A 20,635-nucleotide genomic window follows, 5' to 3' on the forward strand; every position below is an offset into this window, starting at 1 on the left:
CCCAATGCTAGGGGGTTGCTTCTGATTAGAGAGCCAGAGGCAGAGAGGGAACAAACAAGAAAAGAATTGTGACAGAGATCAGTTTTTGAATTTTTGATTCAAAGTGACGGAGACAAACAGAGAAGTTAGAGAAGAAGAAATGTGAGGGAGGGTGAGAAGCGAAGACCACCAAGGTCAAACTTCCATCTGATGTTAAGGGAATCGTTCCTAGCGGTTGAACTGCCATGCACCCTCTCTTTGTGTCGAGTCTCTATTGGCATTTGTTTCCTGAGAAAGGAAAATTTCAATTGCCCCCAAAGTTGAGCCGAAGCCAGTAGAGGAGAAGAAATCCACGCAGAGAAAAAATCAAGATTTGAGAGAGACAACCTTTGTCGAAGATGAAATCGGACAAGCAATCCACTGCTCTTTCCTTTTTTTTCTTCCACTTTTGTGGCATGTTCTTCTTCTTCTTGCAACTCATGAAGTTGTTGCTCCATATGACTAAAATTTTCTTCAAAATCCTCCTTGCAGAATTTTGAGATTTTATTGAATTCGTTCCATCTTTGATTTTATTGAGAGATACAAGAATTTATTCCATGATAGTATAGAGACCGATGTCTCTCTTATACCAATTTGTAACATACCTGATAGTTGAAGTTTAGTTGAATAGAAAATGTAGGAAAGTAAAAGAAAATAAATTAGATTCGAGGTTGACTCTTACCTCCAAAAGAAAAAGAGAGAAATTGAAAAATATTTTGTATTAAGCTTCTGTATGATCAACCTTAGAGTTCTTGGCTCATACATGAGCAGAATGACCCCTATATGGGCCTGAGCTACAAAACTAATTGCATACAAAGAAAATAAAACTATGGGTTCAAGCCTACTTATTAGACTAAGTCTAAATAAAATGCTAAATTAAAAAGAAGAAAATTGCTAATAAAATTATCTAGCCCATGGCCATGTACTTTGTTCTTAGATTGTGACATTCGTTTGCCACCACAACTGCCCAACGGAGTTGCCACACCTAGTTCCGTCGCCCACCAAGGTCCATCGTTGCAGGAGTCCACAACATTGATTTAGCTACCAAGTTCTGTCAGTTGAGAGTTGTTTATCACCGTCGAGATTTAGCCACAACAATCACTATCAATTTCTGCAATCACTTCCTAAAATGGTCCAAAATTGAACCTGCGGCTGCACAGACCCCAACATGCACCAGCCACCAATTAGGATATAAGATTTTTTTTCCTTTCTTTTGAAAGGACGCAGATGCAAAAAAGTGTATCCGGTCCCAATTTTTGAAGTTAAAATATGTCTGAAAGTGACATTTCCGCCATAGATGAGCTTTAAGGGTCCTATACCCACCAAGTAGCTAGCACGCAGGAACTTTCGGCTTTATATATATATATATATATATATATATTAGAAAAATTTAATTGTAAATAATTCTGCACACTAATACGCGCGTTCATTCAATATGATTAATTAAAAAGTAGATTTTATTAGAAACAGTGCTAATTTAAATTTAGAATATGAAGGTAACAAAATTAATACGCAGATTGGTACGCAAATTTACTTGTTTATAGCAAAACTCATATATTATATATATATATATCCTTCTCTTTCATTTTTTATTTAAACTCAACAATTGTATAGTTTCTGACACACCAATCTCTCTCTATCTCTCTGATTGTGGGGAGGGCTACTGGTTGTTGGTTGCGAGAGAGGGGAGGGTCGCGAGTAAGGAGACAATGCCGGTGCTGGGTTTAGAGAGAGAGAGAGTCCACAGGTGAAGGGGGTTCACCTCTAGAGGGGGGAGGAGGATTTTAAGTGGGGGTGTTTTTTATGTTTTCTCTGTGAAGGTTAAGTCTCGTTTACTTTCAAAAAAATATCTCATTTTATTTTATTTAATTATTATAAATTTTTTAATTTTTAATTTAAAATAAAATAAATAATTTAATTTTTTTTAAATTACAAAATAAAAATAATATTTAAAAATAATATTAAAAAATATATTCTAATAATATTTTATTTAATTTTTTAATTTTAATTCCATCTTATCTCATTTTTAAAAATAAGGGAGTACTAAATACGTATGTCTCATACGTGACATTCTTTCAGGGCTGTTATTTGGAAAAAAATAGTCAGACCGGTTTGAATTTTTTCTCGGAGAAGAAACATACGCATGCAGCTCTTCTGGCAGTATCTGCTGCTGCTGCTGAGTTGCTCAATTTTTTTTCGTTTATTATTTAGGAAAATCAAAAGCTCAGATCATTATCATTTATCCGCTTGCATGTCAGGTAACCAATGCATTAGGTTTCAGGATGGGCCAAAACATCCCACGTGATAGCTATTGCGAGACTGGATTCAAATCTCTTCAGGTCCTTCTCAGATCGCGACAACTCTTGAAAGAACCAGTGGGCCATGCAAATCCTTATCGGTAGTTTCTCGACAGGCGTGGCGATATCTAATTGGGTCAACTGAGATAAGGCGGGAATATTTGGATTTCAGCAGCTGGGGGAGTTCTTTTAAATCCCAAGTTTCAGGAATATTGGGACTATGAAAGTACCCAGGTACTAGTACCTTACCAGACAACTTCTGCAATTTTCTGGGAATTAGTAAGTGTAATTTGTCTTCTCTTCCGGTAATAAATTGCCTACCTTTCTGATCTTCATGGCATTCGTAACTTCATCTTTCTGGTTTTCCTTTTCTAGCTTTCTGTTTTTTAAACTCAGCTATATAACTATCGTCTTAGAAAGTTGATGGGAGGATATAAATTCCAACTTCGAAACGGATCTTCTGTGTGTTTGCGTTGTCTTCGATCGTTTATTGATTTTGAAAAACACCGACTCAGTGCATGTCTGTTTTAGTTAAGAGTAATTTGTTTTGTTTTCTTGAGGACCTATATATGGATCGAGGAACCAAGATTTAAACGTTTCGACATTTTCCCTTTTCCTACACCTCCTTGGCTGTCAAGTGATGAAGATAATATGTTTGATGAGATGTTATCCTTCTTCTACTTCTCTCATTTTTCTTTTGGGGAGCAGTGAGGGGGCCAAGGCGGGCGAGGGGGCCATGGCCACCCAAGCCTCCGAGAAAAAAATATGGTAACTAGTCTTTTTTAATCTTTTTCTGCTTTTTCAAGAAATTAAATTATAATATAATATTTACGTTAGATTATTTATTTTTTAAAGATTATAATTATTTGGTGAAACATATTTAATAAAAATCCCCACGATCACTTATAGCTAGTTATGCAACATGTAATTGTGCTGCTTAATTTTTTTTAAATATATGTTAATGCAATACATAATGATTATTAAGTGAAATAAAAAACTTAGTTTATAGTTTATATATATATATATATATTACATATTTCTTATAATTTCTATATAGATCGTTTATATAATTCAACCTCACCTCTTAATTGCAATATATGAAAAATTTAGATGTAAAATTATCAGTATTCATGAGAAAATACAAACTTGAAATTTATCTGTTTTCTTTCTAATTTATATGTATTTTTATCACTTCGTTAAAGATATTCCTAAAAAAATCTTGATTCAACTATTTATTTCAGATTTAAAAGTATCCAATCCTGGCTTGTCCCTTTGAGGAGGGTGGGGTGGGGGAAAGATTTCTATCTTCTACTATCAGTCTATCGCGTGACCACCCACATGACCCTTTCTTCCTAAATTCCACGTTTTTAGTGGGCCAAGCCGAAGGGAGTTGCATTTGCTTAATATGTATTCTTGAAACATACTGGTTCTTTAGATTAGTGTTCATGTTCAAGGTTTTTCTTGTGTTTTTTTATATTGGTTTCACAAAACTGGGTATATTTTTTTCAATTGAAGTTTTGCTTTCGTATGATATCGAGGATAGTCAATTTAAAATGCCTGTACAGATGTGATGTATCCAGATAGTTCGTCCGGTTGGATTTATGTTGAACTAGGAGAGGTGTTCTTTATGGTTTTTGGAGGATAATAAGCGAAAGGTATCTTATCAGAGTTAAAAATGTTCTAGTTTTATGCTCTATTTTCTGGCCATTCCACGTGTGTGCTGTAATTTAGTTAATTCAACTATAGAAACTCAAGTGCTTATTAACTAAATGGTGTGGGGATAGGCAGCCTGTATATTTCCTTGAAACCATCACTAGATATTAAGTTCCATGAACCAGGAAGAGTATGCCAGATGGGTCTATCACATAGAGCCATCTAATGGGACTGAGATGCTTCTTTAGAACCTCAATCTATGGCCTCAGCCTAGTAGGATAATATTTCATTAATGTGGGATACTCACCCGACCTTCCCGCAGCAATGAATGAATGCTCAAAACTATATTTCTTGTTTAGTTGAAGTACTTTTCCACTAGTTCAACACCTAGAGAACAAAAGTAGTATATATTGTGATCAGAAAAGATTATTTCTAGGCAGTGGGAAGTAGTAAAAGACAAAAACAAAGTCAGCATCTTAAAGAGTCTACATTTCCTTTGTGCTCATATTTTCAGATCTATGATATTGTCGTGAAATCGAATGCAATTTTATGTACGTTGAAACCTTTCTATAGATGGATATTGCTGACCCTCCTCTGTTCTATTCTTCTTTCAGGTTTGCATGGCTGCGGTTCCGATGTGCTCCAAAATGACCTATAAAGACCAAAGAGGCTTCATGTATGGATGTATGGCGTTGGCAGATGGTCCTAGGTCATTTGCTTCACTTTCAAGTGAAATATGCAAGAGACGGCACATCTCATATCTTACTATTGATACCATGACGGGAACCAATACAAGAAAAGCGAATAAATCTAGACAGTTGCCTTTTAATGGAAGTACTTCTACACTTTTCAGGAGCATGACTGAAGTAACTGTCCTTCAGATGGCACATCTTACAGAAAGCCATCTGAGATTCATTTCAGGCAATGATTCGCGTCTAGAAAAGCTTAACATTGTTCGTTATGCATCAGAATCCGTTAACAATGAGAAGCAGCTGAGATCATTAGATTCTTATTTTGGAAAACTCCAAGATGATGCAAAACCATCTCCTTCAGTTACTTTAGACAAGACAAGGCAGACACATAATGGAGATGGTCATGTCGGATCAAAGACGGGGTTGAGTTCTCTCAATGACTATCTGGGAAAACTTAATAAAGGTAATTTATCAGCATCCTGAACTTTCCCTTCCTTTTTGGTGAGTAAATTGGTTTCATGGACCTATGCTTGTCCATCAGTTTAGCATTGTGAACTAGAACCTACCGGTCTTTGTGACCCATAAATCTTCTGTGATATTGAAAAAGAGGCTAAGCAGTTTTAGTAGATATGTACAAGTGTCGTAACATTTCCACTATCATTTTCAACACCCCTTTGGACTTATATTAATCTTCTACATGCGTTGTATTGCATGATTGGAAAAGTAGAAGAAAAAGTGAAAATTGACAAGATGCAAAACTATTTCCATCATTGCACCTCAAATCTACTCTCTTTGGATGTTACTCAAAACTAGGACTTATAAAAGCCTAATTTTCAATGTTGACCTTTTTATGAGTAATTTGTTGCTAAAACACCTGTGTCGCTCATCAATTTTCTCACTTTAATATAGAACCTTATCTTCAGCTTTGTTGTGTAAGTCCCACATTGGTTGTGTACTAGACGAATTTTGTTGGCTAAGTCCCACATTGGCCAAGTCAAAGTGCACTTCCGCCTACATCCCGGCATGCTATTTGATAACATCTGCATATGCAAAAGCAATCTTTAGGATATATTTGGGATCTACGCCAACGAGACTTTTCATATGGCCTAACTTCGTTTGATATTTTGATGTATATCAGAGAATTTCTTAAATCGGCCAGTTTTCTTCTTACCCTACTGATTTCATCTCAAAGGATGAATTTTTGATAACTTCACCGGCTACGAAAGAATTGAAAAACTTTTGGCATTTTGAAGCAATATAAGGAAGACTTACGATGAGTGATTATAATACTAGGATTAGAATCAACCACAATGCTTCTTCATCTAACTAGTTGTTAATGCTTAATTCTTTCCATCATATAAGTATCTTGTGACTAGTTATGTCTAGTAAGAAAATTGATCTTGTACGCTTTGTCTTTCCTTCAGATGAAAAATCAGAAAATTATCATGAGTCATTTAGCACTCTTGTTGATCATACTGCCAAAGGCAATCAAGTAGGAAAACCCTTCTCTATCAGTGATAATTCCAAAACAGACAATGAGGAGGAACCAAAGAGTTACAGGGGAGTAAGAAATAGATATGGTAGTAGCGGTCCAGAAAGTTCACAAGACATACGACAGGATGATGAAACATCCAATCTCTACTTAATGTAAAATCCTGATCTGCTGTAATGAAGTTTTACGTTTGACACAGTATGAATTTTTCTAGCTGTTACTTTTCATCTCATGTTCTGTATTTCATCAAGTCTATAAGTATTAAAATTCTCTAATGCTTCTTTACTCTTTGTTTGGATGCAGAGGTGGGTTGGTTTCTATAAACATTGCAGTTTTTCTGTTTGAGATGGCAAGTCCGATAAGGAACTCTGAATTAGAGCTTCTTTCTCTCCCATTATTATATGGGGCAAAGATAAATGATTTGATCTTGGTTGGAGAATGGTGGAGGCTGGTGACACCAATGTTTCTGGTACAAGATTGATGATTGGGTTCGTGTTTCCATTCTATAGCTTACTAGTTTCTAGCATTTTTTTTTGTTTCACACTCGAAATGATCACTCTAAACGTTACTTTAAAAGCTTGTCTGCCTGCTCAATTTGAGGACATGATGCATTATGGAGTTGGCCATTAACACATTTTGAAGGATGAAATCATTTTTTCGCTTCCTCCCTCTCTCAAAATGTTTTGTATGTGCAGCACTCTGGAGCTTTTCACATGGCTCTTGGTTGTTGGGGACTTCTTACTTTTGGGCCTCAGGTTTGCAGAGTCTATGGTTCGTTTACATTTTTCTTGATCTATATCCTCGGAGGAATTTCTGGCAACTTGACGAGCTTTCTTCACACACCAGAGCCGACTGTTGGTGGGACAGTAAGAGCATTACAACTTCTTTTCCTTTCTTTAAGTAATTCCATAGCGCTTTACTTTTATTCCTTCATGGTAGATCATATGAAAGATCACTCATATCACAGATTTTACATAAACAAAATTTCAACTTAGTAATAAACAAAATTTCAACTTAGTATGATGACCGTGCAATTCAGAGATATTAATTGAATACCTTGGACGTTGTTTCTTATAATTAGCTTCATGTCAAATATCCAAACCCATATAGTTATTGCTTAAGTAAATTTCAAATTAATTAGTACTTCAGAAACCTAATAAATGTATGTATTGCCTTTATCATTACAAAACCGCTCAAGTTTGTGGAAAAAGAAACTTGTATTCTTGCTCTGCTGTGGTATGGCTGGGTCCAAATCCTGCACAATCAACTTCAATATTTGCTTTTTGTAACAACAATCTATAACTTGTATATCCCCCTTAAGGTTGCCTATCTGGAGATCATTACAATTCGACATGCAGGGACCAGTTTTTGCCATAATAGGAGCTTGGCTCATTTATCAGCTCCAAAACAAAGATGTGATCGCAAAAGATGTTTCAGTTGGAATTTTTCGGAAGGCAATAATTATTACAGCTCTTGGCTTATTATTAAGTAATTTCGGTCCAATTGATGACTGGTAAGGTCTCTGCTTCTTGATCTTAATTAGCTAAATTACTGGAAGAACAGATTTTTTAGGCTATTTAATGTAGATGAGGAGAAATTTGCATCCATGAGCTCTAGCTCCAATAGCACCACTGCTGCCGTACCAAAGGATTGTTTTAGGCTTTAATTCTTTGAGAATCTCACTTCTGGATTACATGGTTTCTCTGTGTTGAAGACGTGCTTCGAATTTCATGTCTATTAGATCTCATTCATCTATAATCATCTTGAAATTTGGTTAGCATGGAGATTATAGAAGTACGTAATCCAAGGGCAAGTTTGGGAAAATACTATCCAGTGAAAGATTTTTGTGGTGTCTACACTATCTAGTAGTCAGAGTTAAAAGAAGAACAAAATATAAAAGTGAAATGCTATGAAAATTGAATCTGGTTGTGAATAAATGTTGCAGGACACATTTTGGAGCAGCTTTTACCGGTACAGCATATGGCTTTTTCACTTGCCCAACACTTCAGCTAGACGATGCATCTTCAAGAGCGGGTCAAGAAGAGGGAATTACACTTGTTAGACGATATGCCGATCCTTGTAAATCACTTATTTTGTTCACTATCTTCATTGTTCTTCTGAGCTCTTTACTTTTCTTTATCGAACCTCCTCTAAACGCCCTAGCATCTGACAACTTTGCACAGTTGTGGAAATAGGATGCAATATATTAGTAGTGGTTCTAAATTCATGTAGCGTGTAAGGGGTAGTCTTGGCTGGGAAACAAGACAACATGTACATGTAGATCAATAGGATGCAATATATTTTTTCCTGTTTTCATTTTCCCTCTCCTTCCTTTGCCAAAGGATGTAGAAATTGCAAACAATAAGAGGAACGGTGAAATTCTCAATGCACGAGGTGTCTTTTCTTATAGCTTGAAATCCCATCCGTATCACTTGTTTCTGCTGCTCACTGTTGTATTGAGCAAATTTATATATAGGGAAAACTCTACTCGTAATGTCTTAAGTACTGTAATAGCCATGCAATATCCTTTATATGATATGCAGTCGAGTTAATATATTTTTTTTCTATGGTTGACGCGATAGATATGTCGATGTTTAAAGACTCCCACGAGTAACAACACTTAAAAAAACGATACTGATATCGGGAATATTGGTCTAAAATTGTTAATTACCACCACTCTCAGCTGTAGCTTTTAGCCGCACCGTTGGATCAATATTTTGATTCCATTAGTCTTATTTTTATTTCTATACATATTTATATTTTGTTATGAAGATGAGCTTTATATATGATGTGGCGACCTCGACCCCCACGTGTGATTTGGTAGAAATCGTGACATCGGGATGATACGTCACATCGCCGAATGTGTACAACATAAGTAACGTAGTGGAAAAATATAAGACAGTAAAAAACTAAGTACCAAAAAGTTTAACAACGATACAACTCAAAACAAAGTCCTCCAAGAGGTTAATATAGTCATTCGGTTGAAATAAAGGAAATAAATACGAAGTTCCAACAACAAATAATGCGAAAAGTCCCGTGCCATCACTCCTCAGGTGGGGCTGGTCCCTCTTGCTCATACCCCTCTTCTGCATCAAAGTCTACGATTCCATGAAACGGAACCGTAGGTAGGAATACTACAATGAGATTTCACAATCTCAATAAATAAATTAGCAGAGCGACATCCAAGAGATTTAAGCATGAAATTATACAACAAATAATACACAACAACCATGGAAGCAATAACCCCAAAAATATTTATTTTTACAACCATCCCTAAAAAATCATTACTTATAACCACTAACGCCAAAACCCCTCTGTACCCAATACACAACCATTTATTACAATATACCCCATGGTTTCCCTTCGGGACCACCCGCACACCTTAACTCCCTTCGTCACACCACATGTAATGACCGTGCATGTGACTTCATTACGAGCAATGTCCAGCTCCGTGCCCGGCTCGTAACATGACCAGACATCCTTTAACCCCCACCAACAAAGGGGCTTCGAAGTCGTACCAAGAGTGTTACCATCTTGGTCGAGCCTGTTGTTGCCCGGAGACAGCCCAGGGGATGTCACTCAATTTTACACGCTCCCAAGTGACCAGATGAGTTTCACCGATATAATATCCCATCTTAACTTGGGGTAGTGACACCCACGCACCCATACAAAAATATATCTTTTTTTCGATGACACCAAAAACCAGTTTCAGATTACACTACATAGCATAGAACATAGCACAATTGAATAATTCATGGCAGATATTAATAACAATGAATATGCAGATGCATGACAAGCAGTTTATTGGATGGCATGGCATAACACAAACAATCAACCACACAACAACACAAAAGTCACAATTCCACAGTTTCACAAACCCAAACTACATGGGTTTCCCATCCTCCATACGGTCTTCAGCCCAAATTCCAACAACAACCACGTCAAATATTTCCAACACTTCCCCAGGCCTAAGGCCATTCTCAAACACAACCAGACTGCAACAAAGTTAGCGATAATTTCACGTTAGAAACTCAAGAGCTGCGTTGGAGAGTTACTTACTACGCGGAAGACAATTATTGTGGATGATCACGCAAGATGGTTTACAGTTTCCCGCGATTGAATGAGTGCTCGCGTCATAGCGCGGACTGAAGATAGACTGAAGATTAAAATACCAAACAAAGGGCAGATAGCTTACTAAGGTGGCACCAAAAGTGGCGGAGCGGCGGTGGGGCAACAATGGAGTTTCTCTCAAAGGGGTGGCAGATCTGAACTGCTAGTGGGTGGAGGAGAGGGTTTCCATGGTGGGGTGTGGCGGAGCACGGTGACACTAGGGCAAAATTGACCCTAGAGGCTTCGGGAAGTAGATCTGAGGGTGGGGAAATGCTAGAACTTGATTTTGAGAGAGGAACAAACTGATTGAGGGATGAGAAGCTCGACCTATTTATAAGCCGAGGGGTGGTTCTCGACAGCAGCAACAATGGCTACGATTGGGGTAGGGGATGGCATGGGCTCTGTGAGTAACACATGCGTGGTGTGCAATGAGGGGTGGGCAGTGGTAGCGAGCAGCTACTATGGCCTCACAGGTTGCAAATTTCGAAGGCATGGGTTGGTGGTGGTGGGGCTGTAGATCACAGGGAAAGCATAGGGTTCACGGGCTGCAGGTGGGAGGAAGAAGAAGGGAAGGAAAAAAAAAAAAAGGAAGGAAAAAGGAGTCATGCGACGCAGGAGAATCAAGAAAAAAATCTATTTATCATCCTCCCATCATTCCATGATGTAGCATTAAATGATAGGTTCACAATTGAAATGTAACAAATAATTTCTAATCACCTAATGACACATCATAGAATGATGAAAAGATAATGAAAATTGAGATGATGAATAACATTATTCAGAGAATCAATAAGAAAAACTAAGGTTTTACCGTTAGGCTCCAAAACGGCGTCATTCTAGGGGAGGAAAAAAAATTTCACCCACCAGCCAAGCAAACGGCACCATTACGGTGGGAGGGTTGGGCTTTTCCTTAGCTCACAGGTTGGGCTCGAATTTCCTCTCTCACAAGCCTAAAGCATGGCCCACAGTACCTAATACAACCAATTAACCCACAACCATCCAATTGGACTCAAAACTCCCTTGAAATAAAATAAAACACTAATTTTTTTTGGGTTCTCACATACGATCTCTTCTTTATACAACGAAATCTTTAAATAAAAAAAAAAAGTTTGTCAGGAAGTGAAAGATGTTCGGATTGACGAGCCACAGACCCAAAGAACACATGCATAATGCACGTCCTTCCACGCGTCAAATGCACCATTACCAAAGAGGGTCCCATAGCTGCTACCAGAAGCTACTCATATTTCATAGCTTTTACCAGAAGGTACCCATTCGGGCCCTTAATACACTGCTCATTTAGGTTTGACGTTACGGCCATACATATCTGTAAGCCTCTGGAAGTATACACGCACCTGTAGGTATACATTTTGAATGTCCTGAACCAGAAACCATGTAGATAAAAGCCTTCCTTTCGTCAACTTCAAAACCACTCACAAACCTTTTCTGTATGCGTGTTTGATACAAGATGGCTGCTGGAAGGCGTGGTAGAGACCTGCTCGGTCCTCTTTTGGCGGTCAACTTGGTGGTGTATCTTGTAGTTCTTGGACTGGCTGGATGGTCCATCGAAAAATACATCGATGGTCAACAGAATCACCCCCGTATCATGCTCTCTCTCTCTCTCTCTCTCTCAGTTGTTTGGGTAGCCCTCGAGTATTTGTATACGAGCTTCTTTCTTTGATATCTTTACAGATTTGGGTGGGAATCCAGCAACGAGTTTTATGTTGCTCTTCGCTTTGTTAGCGGGGGTGGTGGGGGCTTGTTCCGTGCTTCATGGGCTTGCGCATCTTCGGGCTTGGCGGAGTGAGAGTCTGGCTGCTGCAGGCTCTCTAGCAGCTATCTCCTGGGCTGTTACTGCTCTTGCTTTTGGGTACTTATTTCTCACAATCATCCCTGTTCAAATTCAGCATCTCGTTTAGTGTTCCAATTCAAACGCTGATCTTGTTTTCTAATCAATTTCTTGGTTGAATTTCTTGATATAGTCTGGCATGCAAGGAAATCATTTTGGGAGGACACAGAGGAAAACGCCTGGTAAGGGATGATCTCAAGTAAATTGCATGGACATGCCTTAATTTAATCAAAATAATGAATATGATGTACCACCATGCCCAAAAAAGAAAGGCAAAGAGTGTATGATAACCAAACTAAAATCTGCCGTCATAACGTGATGATTTGCAGAAAACACTAGAGCTCTTTCTATTCATATCGCTACTGATTCAGTTGCTGTACGTGGGGCTTCTGCATGCTGCGGTGTTTAACAGTACATATGGACCAGGTTATCGTAGAGACGGCAATGGCCATGGTGGTGGCATTGCCATGGGTCATGAACCCCAGAAGACAGACACTCCTGAAATCTGAAACTTCTCGCACGCACATTCTGTTAGTGAGCTTACATGAAACAAACGTCTTCGTTTTCTTTTCCTTTCCGAAAGCTCTCGAATCAAATAAAATGAATCGCCATGCTTCTGTATGTTTTGTGCATAATTGATTTCTCAAGGAAACTAGAAAGAACCACTTGTGGGGTACCAACAATTGCTGCCAAAAGGTTTCCCAACGACGAGTACAAGGAAAAAAGGGAACCAAGAGAAACAAACAACATTAAGCCAAAAGCTTGGCAATTTTGTCTAAATCAAATTGGTCTTTCTTTATTGGTTTGTAAGCTTTTGAGTCCTAAAAATGACTTCTTCTGTTTCTAAACATCCGGTAGCATTATTTATCACTTACTGTTTAGACTCGTCGGTCTTCCATTCTACAATAGCTAGAGTGTGACGTCCACCACAAGCAACGAGTTTAGCAATCCAACTCCCCTCAGCAGCACCCTCGCTAAGATTTTGTGAAGGGGAATGTTTATGGGCACTTCCATTGGTTGACCAGTAGTCACTTTCCGACCATATCCAAGACGCCCATGGTCACCTCGACCAAACTGGCAAAAGCCATGACCAGTCATCGTAAGTAATACTTCCACTGTCGACCAATTAAAAGGAAAACAGGAAAACAGCGACGAGACAGTGCAAGACTCGTGGAAACTAGAAACTAGCAAGCATTCGGTGACCATAAATGATCCGAGAATGCATTGCATTCAATATCAACAAAAGCCACGGCGCTGCTGTAAAAGAGTCGTAATACTTACCGAGAACATGCGCCCATCACGCGTGAGTGCAACCGAGTGCGTGCCTCCACAAGACACCTGGACACCATATGAACAAAACCAGAAGATTTCAAACTACAGAAATGATAGCGAAGAGAAAGCAACATGGACATCCATAGAAGGCTAAAAAAAAAAAAAAAAAAAAAAACATGCATGGGGAATCACGTAAACACCGTTTCTTTTTCCGTAATTTGTATTGGCAGAAAATCCCTTTACAGATGATGACTACCATGGCAAACACCAGAACGTATTTACAATGTTGCTTCCCTTATTACTACGTTGGCAATCCATACGGATTTGGACAAGTTAAAAAACCTGGTGGATTGATTTTGTGTCCGAGTCATCCGTCATCGTGCGGACACATTCATGAACTGATACTGATTTGGACATCAATCATTTGCAGACCCCACAATCCAATTAAGCAAATATTGGTCGAAATAAATCTACGCAAAATAAATCTTTACTGATACCTGAACAATGTCCTCTCCAGCCAGAAGCTGAACCCGCTGAGGCACCATTTTACTGCTCTTGTCATTATCTCCAAATCCCAGCCTCCCATGTTCACCTCTTCCCCATCCGTACACCTAGAAAGGAATGTCATGTATTAACTCCTTTTCCAGTAGGCAATGGCCCAGTCAGTTGCCCATTCAGGCAGGTCATTACGCAAGGATCAGAATGGTGATAAGAGATTTAAATAATAAAAAATTGATATGAAAGGAAAAAAGAGCAATCATAGCACTTTGATGCATCGACCAAACTGGTATGGCACTCAATCTATATATATAGACACACTCACAATAAAAAGTTTATAACTATATTATTCCAACCAGGATTAGCGCCCCTGGCACATAATTTTCAACCAAAAGAGCAAAGGCGCTTCTTGCATTTTACAGAACACCACAAAGCCAAAATCATGGTCTCTTGACTGAAAAGGCATTTAAAAATCAAGATAAAGTGACCTACCTACAGAAAAGTCAACCAAAATGAGTTTTTATTAATAAGCAAATATGATATATATATTTTTTTATAAGAAATGACATATTAATATAAAATGACAAGAAAAAAATTGCTTAAGTTGTAAAACATTGCCTGTGGTGGTGTCTATAGAGGGAGAGGAATGGAAGGAGTTTCAAGGATTGTGAACGGACAATGGACGAGATCTTTTAACACTTTAATGGCGTGAACATTCACGACTCTCTTGAATCTCTAAACAACCAATGTATAGGTGTTGCTCTTGTATATGCCTCGTGTATTTGGACTATATGCCTATTTATGTCATCAATAAAATTCATTTTTACCAATAAAAAAACCATCTGAATTATATAGGGGAATAATTTCTACTCTTAAACAAGAGGTCATGAGTTCAGATTCCAATTTGCCCAACCATCTCAGAAGCTTCGTGTTTAAAAATACACCTGAACAAGTGAAAAAAACCACATGCAATAGCATGCACAAGAAAGAATCTCTTTGGAGAGAGAGAGAGAGAGAGAGAGAGAGAGAGAGAGAACCTCTCCATCATCCGTTAATGCAGTAGAATGCCAACCTCCAGCAGCAATATCAACCTAAAGGTGCAAAAAGGTAAGGTGCCTATCAGACTAGCTAAACCATGAACCAACAAAGAAGCACAGTTCTAAATGTTTAGCCAATGTTAATAACAAACAGATTTGCAGTTTAATTTGATGTTAAGTAGCATATGTTACTGACCGTTCCTGAAACTAAATCTTCCCACAAAGGATTTATTATGAAGAAAACTAAGTTGAATCTTCAGTCTTGTTTGAAAGATTCATATGCATTAAGTAGTTGTACATGATTACTCTGCAGAAACGTAACACCACTATAGTGGGTTTTTAGACAAATATGGTTGGACAAAAAAAAAAAAAAACACATTGACTGTATAAGAAACATTCTGTTCTGTTAAGAATAGGCACAATATGTGATGGGAAAAAGAAGGCATGGTTGGAAGGTGAGGTTGTGAGTTCAATATTATCTTTTGATAAGATAATATATTATTAATGTTCCTATGGGCGGGGGCTATAGTTTGTAACGATGTAGTGTCCATGATATTCTTCTTTCTATTGTAACCTCTAGCTAGGCATTTTTTTTCATGTATACTTCTTGTGTATCTGGGCTTTGCCTATTTCTATGAATATATTATCTTTGATTACCTATAAAAAAAAAAATCTTTTATTAATGACATTGAGAGATATCATTAAGTGTGAGATAACTTCACCAATAAAATAAAAGTGTCTAGGGATGAAAAAGGTAACACACTAAACCGACTTGATTTTCAAGTCCTTTTTCTTCACTTGCTTTGAGAGAGTATTGTGGCTCAGGGTACACTTGAACTGCACCTTGAAAGCCAAGGTTTCAATCATGAACTAGGGCTATTGTTGAAACCCCAAAAGGTTGCAACTAGATGAAGCAAAGTAACCAGGGCTTTATAACTGCCCCGCCCTTTGCCTTGTGCCTAAGCACGCTTTTCACACATTTCAACCAAACAGAACAATTTGTTTTTTTCCCTTTTAGAAATTGTTGGTAAGGGAGCATCAGAAATAACAAACTTGAAAGAAGCAACATAATGATGATACAGGTAAAACATAAGGATTTCAAGTGCTGAATTACAAACCAAAGCAAGACCAGAAAGCCCATGGACAACAACAGGATGTGATCTTGGTTGGGTGTCTCCAGTCCCAAGTTGTCCATATTCATTACTACCCCATGCCAATAAAGTCCCATCCTCTTGGAGAGCCAAATTATGAAATGCCCCAACTGCAATGAGCCTCACATTTTCAAGACCTAGAACTCGAACAGGAACAGAGATCTGCTTTCTGGACATATGGTATAAATAATATGTAAAAATAAAATAGAGATGACTTAGTTAAAAGCAGGCAGCAAACTATCATGGTATATGTATGGGTACAGCACACTCCATAAGTTATATGAAACCATGCTATTTACGTAATTAGGTAGAACAGATGTATTAAAATAGAATAATATAATTAACCATAAGGGGTATTATACATGTCTCCAGGTGGCCATGGCTGACCCCATGTCCATACATGCCCATCACGTGTAAGTACGACAGAGTGAGTACCTCCAGCAGCTACCTGTGACATAATAAATTATAAGATCTCCAAAACACAAATAACGCCCTCATGCCAATCTGCGCCTACACAGATACTTGGGGAGAAAAGGCCTCGACAAAAAAATTCCTGTGTCATGCCAGCATAAGAAACTAAACACCGAGGTTAACTGGAGTTGCATTAATCAACACAATAATGTGCCCGTCAGTGTGTAGAATATATGAGGATGTTATATATATGGGTGTGTGTCTGTGTCATTGTAAGTGAAGAGCTATCTTAAGTAACAATCAGCTTCAAAACGCTTAAATATTGCAAAATATGAGAACAGCCCATAACTGACCTAAAATAACATTTCCAAAGTCTCAAGAACAAATTGAGAACAGCCAAGAATCATAGGACAAAATATGGCAGGTGAAAAGGAAGTGTATAGAAAACAATAATTTAATGCAACAAAGACACTAGATGGAATTCTAGTGTCTTTAAAAGGGGACTTGAGTCTTAACTCCACAGCTACAAAGTTGGCACTAATGACCCCCAATAATTCATTAACCAACCAACCGGGCAGAAGTAGCCTTGACAGTTTGCAAATTTTAGAGTACATTCTTAACTAAGCAACTGTGATAACCTTAAAAAAATCCTGTTATGGCCGAAACCAATATCTGCTTCATTCACTGAAAGCAATAGCAGCCACTGATTTTTTATTTATTTTTGATAAGTAGCAGCCACTGAATTTCTTTCAAGTGTTAGCAAGCTTGTATAGCAACTAACAGCAGGTAGCGAAGACTCCATAATGAGACCCCTAGTGCTACACCAACTTATGTTTTAAACTAGTGTCACTTCTGTTTTGTGAGTTAAAATGACATCCAAAGACAGAATAATATAAAGCATAATGAGACTCTTCTAGTCTGAGTGCGTTCCTGAATTACAACATGAGAGAAATTTAAAGGAGCTGACTTCTAAATTCTTTAGTCATTGCCATAGCTATGGAACATATATTTTAAGGGCCGGTTTGGATAGACAGTTTAGATGAGATGAGATAATATGTTTTGAATAGTAGTAAGATTTTTAGGGTTAAGATGAGATGAGATAGTTTGTAAAAAAATGTATGTTTGGATAGTGGGATGAGATGAGATAGTTTTGACTTTTTGGGATTTGATAAATAGTTTTACTGTTCATGTCAGAAATGTTTGAGATGAGTTTGAAAATTTATAGATGAAATTGAGATGAAATCTAACTGTTTGGATGTCTAAAGCCCTCTCATCTACAGAATAGATGAGATAAAACCGACCCTAAGGGACCCTATTTTATCTGGCCGTCCAAACTGAGCCTAAGTGAAATACTTTAGACACAAAAGGATTATACAAAAGTAAACCCATAAACTAATGTGATTTGATATGGTAGGTCAGATTGTAAAATTACTTTTATTGTAAAGTATATCTAACGGATCCCATGAAACCATATCAGTTTGTAGATTTACTTTGTGTAATCTTTTTGTGTATGCAGCAGTTCTCATATTTCAAGCAATTGCAGCCTGCAAGGATGGTGCTGAGAAGTCATTTCCCAGAAAACCAAAAGAAGCTTATTTGCATGCCATGAGATTCCAATAAAGTTTATCAAAATCAATATCTATAATGTTGGAATGTAGAGCTCATACATTAAAAAGTATATAACGACAGGTTTCTGAGAAAAGAAATACAGCCAGAGGATTCCTTCTATGTGATAACTTATAGTGCCATAACCATGCATTAACATGAGTAAAATTACCTGGCGAACTACAAACTTTGGCGCACAGCGCTGAGGAATTATTATATCCCTTCTCAACGGCCTACCAGTGTCATCTTTCCTCTCTGGTTCTTCCCCACACTGCCCATACTCATTCCCACCTGCATTAGGTTCTCCCACACATCAAAGCGGAAACCAAAATTATGTCCCTTTTTTTAGGTGGAAATTTTTCCAAATTTTATTGACAAGTAGTTAAAGATTTTTATTAATAATAGCGAAAAGATTTTTATTAATAATAGCGAGGGGCGCAGCCATGTACATGGGCAGTAGGAAAGGTTTCCAAAATGCCACATGCATGAACTCAAATTATCTAAATTTTAACACTCAGCTAAGTGGAGTGAACTTGTTTTTCTTTTGCTAAATTATAAATGAAAAATGATTTGGTGTCTTTTTCCTACTCTCTCTGTAAACAGACGAACAACAATGAAATCGTAGTTACAATACCCCAGGCATAAGCTCGGCCTTGATCATCAACAGCCAAACAGTGCCACCCACCAATGGCCGCCTGAAACAAATAAAAAGAACACCACTAAATCAGACACTCGATGGAGAAACGAAAAAAATAATTTCCAAATACAGAAGTATCAGTTATCAAAGAAAAATTTTATACACCACACTACTATCTCGCTCTCATCTTACTATATAAGATGTGGCACATTTATCACCATTAGATGATCAGGTGATAAATGTGCCACATCTTACATGGTGTGATGAAAATAAGATGTGAGTATGGAGTATAGCATTACTTGTTATCAAAAGAACTTTTCTACTTATCATCCCACACACCACATACCAAATACCACACTTATTTTTTATTTTATTTTTTGTTTTATTCTTGTTAAACTAATTAAGTTTTCTACTTCTCATCCCTATACCTCATATTTGCCAAGGGAAAAAAATAAAAAAAATAAAAATCATGTATAGTATGCAGTGTAAAGATGATAAGTAGAATTTTTCTTATCAAAATATAGCAATTACCTTTTACTTATAAAATATATATATATATATATATATAGCAATTACCTGAACAATTTTAACATTGGCAAGCGCCTTAACCTGGCTGGGAATATTCTCGGTTTTGGTCTCTGGTGGGTGTCCCAGTGTCCCTCTTTGGTTCCACCCCCACGTAAACAACTAACAAGCACCCAATCACCCGACATCCAAAAAAGAAATTAATAACAACAATAGTCCCAGCAGTAAAAATGAGAAAACGTGAATAAGCAATAGAGTAAGAGGAAGGAACCTTGCCGTCGTGGCAAATGGCGAGGGAGTTGCGGCTGCCAGCGACGACGGAACGGACAGACTGCGAGTCTAGGGATTTAATGGCGCAAACCCATTCTCTCTCTTCGTTATTCCCGATTCCCAATTGCCCATCCTCTCCTGAGCCCCTGAGTTAAAAAAAAAACAAAAAACAAAAAAGAGAAAAAAGAATAGTTCATTCAACTGCATTAGCAAAAGATCATACTCATGCTTATTGCTTGTAAGGAGAGATAGAAGTGCGCACCAAGCGATGATGGCGGAGGTATTGGACGCCATGGGAGTGCGTATTCGTATTTCGTATCCTTTTTCTTTTCTTTACTCTAATCTACTTCCAGGGATAGAGACAGAGTCACTTTCTACTATCCGATGCTCTGCTGATTTGAAGAAAGCGAACCCAATTCGTTTTTAAAATGCTTTTCACTGGTCCAGTGGAAGACGACGAAGGATATCTATATATTCATGTAGCGGATGGGCGAAAAAAGGTGGGGGCCGGGGAACGATGTCGTATGGGGTAAGCAAAATGGCTTAGAAAATTCCGTCGTGCGCAACTTTCCGTAATCCATTTTCCTCCGTTCCAAACAAAGGCAATCAAATATTGGTGTGGTTTCCAAAACGAAAACTGTATATAGGCAGCATTCAACTTGACGAAGGCATCCATCCAACTACCAGAATTCAATTTCAAGCCAGGAGTAGAATTCCAAACATAGCAAAGATGGATCATGGAATATGATTCTCTCCGTTTTCTCACCGAGTTTGCAAGTATGATGACCGATTTCGCATATGCTTTATTTTAAAGGATGACAATTCAAACTGGAGATGCCAAATTGGAGCATCCATGAAATTTCCAGCAGTGCTTCAACCACCCTCAATTTCCAGATTCTAAGCAAATTGGTGGGAGACAGAACGAAATTCTGATAAATACACGGAGACAAGGTGAAGTCTTCAAGTTTTCAACAACCAATGGCCTGTCAAAAGGCCTTCCGAAATTCTGTTAACTTCTAGCACCGGGGAAAACTTCAGCCTTACTGAACTTTTATTTCCCTTTTTCAGTTGAATATGGCTCTTGTAAAATCTGGATTTCGCTGTCTGAAATTATGCTGAAA

At 37.8% G+C, this 20,635-nt stretch overlaps 2 protein-coding genes, 1 long non-coding RNA gene and 1 pseudogene across 7 annotated transcripts; 3 read left to right on the plus strand and 1 right to left on the minus strand.

The window, feature by feature from the left end:
• The first annotated feature begins 1,673 nt into the window (after positions 1-1,673).
• Positions 1,674-10,648, plus strand: LOC121249037. Its single transcript, XR_005937572.1, has 3 exons — positions 1,674-1,687; positions 2,056-2,058; positions 10,395-10,648. It is a non-coding gene; the product is annotated as an uncharacterized LOC121249037 (long non-coding RNA).
• On the plus strand, positions 2,467-8,561 carry LOC121249019 (RHOMBOID-like protein 9, chloroplastic). 5 transcript variants are annotated; one of them, XM_041147658.1, is made up of 7 exons: positions 2,467-2,594; positions 4,583-5,123; positions 6,085-6,307; positions 6,456-6,621; positions 6,848-7,018; positions 7,511-7,665; positions 8,098-8,561. In XM_041147658.1, exons 2-7 carry the CDS (start codon positions 4,589-4,591, stop codon positions 8,345-8,347), a joined length of 1,500 nt encoding a protein of 499 aa, XP_041003592.1. In that variant the 5' UTR covers positions 2,467-2,594; positions 4,583-4,588; the 3' UTR covers positions 8,348-8,561. The 5 variants fall into 5 exon arrangements, with proteins under 5 accessions (XP_041003592.1, XP_041003588.1, XP_041003591.1 ...); XM_041147654.1 differs by having other exon boundaries at positions 2,482-2,620; XM_041147657.1 differs by having other exon boundaries at positions 2,482-2,620; positions 6,848-7,052; positions 8,098-8,252.
• On the minus strand, positions 9,037-20,627 carry LOC121249022 (annotated as a pseudogene).
• Positions 11,526-12,826, plus strand: LOC121249032 (membrane protein PM19L-like). The gene is made up of 4 exons (XM_041147673.1): positions 11,526-11,860; positions 11,952-12,129; positions 12,242-12,290; positions 12,438-12,826. The coding sequence occupies exons 1-4, from the start codon at positions 11,728-11,730 to the stop codon at positions 12,615-12,617; spliced, it is 540 nt and encodes a 179-aa protein (XP_041003607.1). The 5' UTR covers positions 11,526-11,727; the 3' UTR covers positions 12,618-12,826.
• Positions 20,628-20,635: the final 8 nt, after the last annotated feature.

The sequence above is a fragment of the Juglans microcarpa x Juglans regia genome, chromosome 2D (genome assembly GCF_004785595.1).
Source record: "Juglans microcarpa x Juglans regia isolate MS1-56 chromosome 2D, Jm3101_v1.0, whole genome shotgun sequence".
In the NCBI taxonomy this organism is placed as follows: Eukaryota; Viridiplantae; Streptophyta; class Magnoliopsida; order Fagales; family Juglandaceae; genus Juglans; species Juglans microcarpa x Juglans regia.

Bases quoted from the DNA above. Each gene is read 5' to 3' on its own strand.
- LOC121249019 (XM_041147658.1), top strand. From the start codon at position 4,589: ATGGCTGCGGTTCCGATGTGCTCCAAAATGACCTATAAAGACCAAAGA. The intron at 7,019-7,510 runs GTAAGAGCATTA...TTCGACATGCAG, and splicing joins AGCCGACTGTTGGTGGGACA to GGACCAGTTTTTGCCATAAT. The intron at 7,666-8,097 runs GTAAGGTCTCTG...TAAATGTTGCAG, and splicing joins TTCGGTCCAATTGATGACTG to GACACATTTTGGAGCAGCTT.
- LOC121249032 (XM_041147673.1), top strand. From the start codon at position 11,728: ATGGCTGCTGGAAGGCGTGGTAGAGACCTGCTCGGTCCTCTTTTGGCG. The intron at 11,861-11,951 runs GTATCATGCTCT...ATATCTTTACAG, and splicing joins TGGTCAACAGAATCACCCCC to ATTTGGGTGGGAATCCAGCA. The intron at 12,291-12,437 runs GTAAGGGATGAT...GATGATTTGCAG, and splicing joins GACACAGAGGAAAACGCCTG to AAAACACTAGAGCTCTTTCT.